A 3,072-nucleotide genomic window follows, 5' to 3' on the forward strand; every position below is an offset into this window, starting at 1 on the left:
GCCTATCCTGTCCATTCTGGAATAGCCCCTGGCAACCAAAAAGCCAACACCCCAAAACCCTGAAATGCAACCCCATCCGTGTGTCATGGACCCCTTTGTGATGTCCCGGTATCCGTCGTCTCCATTCAGGAATGGCCCCTGGCAATGAAGGAACCAATGTCCCCACTTTCCAAGTGCAGCCCCACTCATGTGCCGTTGGCCCCTTTGTGATGTCATGGCCTGTCCTCTCCATTCCAGAAATGCCCTGGCAACCAAAGAACCAACACCCCACAAGGTCAGAATGCAACCCCATCCATGTGTCCTAGGCCCCTTTGTGATGTCCCGGCCCATCCTCTCCATTCTGGAACAGCCCCTGGAAACCACAGAACCAACGCCCCACACCCCCACAGTGCAGCCCCCCCATCTGCCATGGGACTCTTTGTGAAGTCACGACCTTTCCCTCAGGAAAGAAGGCTTGTAACCTTTGGGTGTTAGGTATAATTGGTGGGACACCCTGGGCACTCCATGGGCAGCAAGAGCTTTCTGTCCTGCCACCTTTTGTCTGGGAAGAATATTTGACCATATTCAATTCTGGGAGTTGCACCAGCAAATTCAGTGCAGGGCTCAGAAAAGCAAACAACAGCCCTACCACCCAGGAAAGAAAGCCCTTCCCCAGGCTCTCATGTGCAGTTGGGGGCCATTGTTGGCACTCCATGGGCAGCAAGTGTGTTCTGTTCTGGCACCTTTTCTCTGGAAGGAATTTTCATCCATATTCAATGTTGAGAGTTGGACTGGCAATTACAGCGCAGGGCTCCTGCAAGCGAATGACTGCCCTTCCCCTAGGAAAGAAGGCCCTTATGTCTCTCATGTTCAGTTGTTGGGCCACTGTTGGCACTGCATGGATTGCAAGAACTTTCTGCCCTAGCACCTTTTGTCTGGCAGGAATCTTCATCTTCCTAGACAAACATATTCAGTGTTGGGAGTCGGACTGACGGTTTAAGTGAAGGTCTCCGAAAAGAGAGAGACAGCCCTTTCCCCCAGGAAAGAATCCTGTAACCTTTGGGTGTTAGGTGCAGTTGGTGGGACACCCTGGGCACTCCATGGGCAGCAAGAGCTTTCTGTCCTGGGACTGTTTGTCTGGCAGGAATCTTTGTCCAGATTCAAATTTGGGAGTCGGACTGACAATTCCAGAGCAGGGCTCCTGCAAGCGAACGACAGCCCTGCCCTCCAGGAAAGAAACCCCTTACCCTCGGTCTCCTTTCCTATTCCTTAAAATATAAGCTGCAGGGCAGCTTTCTGGCACCTCTTCTCTTGGGGATTGTGAAGATGGTCCATGTTTAACACCTCAGGCAAAACCACCCTGTTAACACCTTTCCCAACCATCCCCAACCTTTCCCAAAGCCGAGATGTGGACGGAACAAGGGCCCTTGTCCCTGGCTGTGCTGTTGTGCTGGGAGTCTCTTCCCTCCAGCTCTGCACACAGGCACTGCCCCTGCAACTGCAAAGAAGGGCTGAAGAAGCATCTTCAACACAGAAATCAAGGCAGAGAACTTTATTTCATTCAAATGTACAGAGAAAAGCTTTTTGAAAGTCCTTGAGTTAAAGAACAATGGAAGACACTGATGTAGAAATGCTTTGAGTAATGCAATTGACTGGTGGAAAATATTAAAAAAGTTAAAAGAAAATGAAAACAATAAGAAAAAAGGTTTAGATTATAATGATTTACATTCTGAATGTTTCCCAAAGAAAATATGCATTTTTTTATTGCCTCTAAATCCAGGCATCATTTTCCTTATGGCGTCCTTGAGCTCCTGGTTCCTCAGGCTGTAGATGAGGGGGTTCAGTGCTTGAGGCACCACTGAGTACAGAACTGGCAGGGCCAGGTCCAGGGATGGGGAGGAGATGGAGGGGGGCTTCAGATGGGCAAAGAATGAGGTGCTGAGGAAGAGGGAGACCACAGCCAGGTGAGGGAGGCACGTAGAAAAGGCTTTGTGCCGTCCCTGTTCAGAGGGGATCCTCAGCACAGCCCTGAAGATCTGCACATAGGAGAAAACTATGAAAATGAAACAGACAAACAAGAAACACACACTAACCACAATGAGCCCAATTTCCCTGAGGTAGCCTGAGTGTGAGCAGGAGAGCTTGAGGATCTGAGGGATTTCACAGAAGAACTGGCCCAGGGCATTGCCCTGGCACAGGGGCAGGGAAAATGTATTGGCTGTGTGCAGCAGAGAATAGAGAAACCCAGAGGCCCAGGCAGCTGCTGCCATGTGGGCACAAGCTCTGCTGCCCAGGAGGGTCCCGTAGTGCAGGGGTTTGCAGATGGCAACGTAGCGGTCGTAGCACATGATGGTCAGGAGGAAATACTCTGCTGTAAGGAAGAACAGAAAGAAAAAGAGCTGAGCAGCACATCCTGTGTAGGAGATGGTTGTGGTGTCCCAGAGGGAGTTGTGCATGGCTTTGGGCACAGTGGTGCAGATGCAGCCCAGGTCTGTGAGGGAGAGGTGCAGCAGGAAGAAGTCCCTGGGGGTGTGCAGGTGCTGGTCGCAGGCTACGGCGCTGAGGATGAGGCCGTTGCCCAGGAGGGCAGCCAGGGAGATGCCCAGGAAGAGCCAGAAGTGCAGCAGCTGCAGCTCCCGCCGGTCTGACACTGCCAGGAGCAGGAACTGGGCCATGGAGCTGCTGTTGGGCATTGGCTGCCTCTTGGTGTGGGGCACTGTCCAAGGAGGAAATATCAGTGATATGTTAGCAAAGAACTTCCTCAGAAAAATCAAAGCCATTTCCCAATACCCCCTCCCTGCTACACTCCCCCATCTGTTTGGTTTTGGGTTTTTTTCTCAAATTCCCTCATCTCTCCAGGAGTGTTCCTGGGTGTCAGAACCCCTCAGCACTTCAGATGCACTCAGGGAGAACAGAGCAGGTCCTTTGCTCTTTCCCCCCACAGCCCCTGCCCAGCCCTGAGGGAGCTCCCCAGCCCGGCTGAGGCTGCCCCTGGCAGGTGGCAGAGCTGCTGCCCCGGCACAGCCCCTGGGCTGCAGGACCCTGCTCTGCAGGACAGCTTGGGGCAGCCTGGGGGGCACAGCCCGGCTTCAC

The 3,072-nt window shown here is 52.7% G+C and overlaps 1 protein-coding gene across 1 annotated transcript; it reads right to left on the reverse strand.

Moving 5' to 3' along the window:
• Positions 1-1,747: 1,747 nt before the first annotated feature.
• LOC126650208 (olfactory receptor 14J1-like) lies at positions 1,748-2,738 on the reverse strand (the record flags this gene model as incomplete). Its single annotated transcript, XM_050334765.1, has 1 exon — positions 1,748-2,738. A coding segment is annotated over exon 1 (925 nt), but the record flags the coding sequence as incomplete, so codon positions are not given.
• Between the last annotated feature and the right edge of the window lie 334 nt (positions 2,739-3,072).

This window comes from Myiozetetes cayanensis, unplaced genomic scaffold (genome assembly GCF_022539395.1).
Source record: "Myiozetetes cayanensis isolate MyiCay16 unplaced genomic scaffold, myiCay2020 scf581, whole genome shotgun sequence".
NCBI lineage: Eukaryota > Metazoa > Chordata > Aves > Passeriformes > Tyrannidae > Myiozetetes > Myiozetetes cayanensis.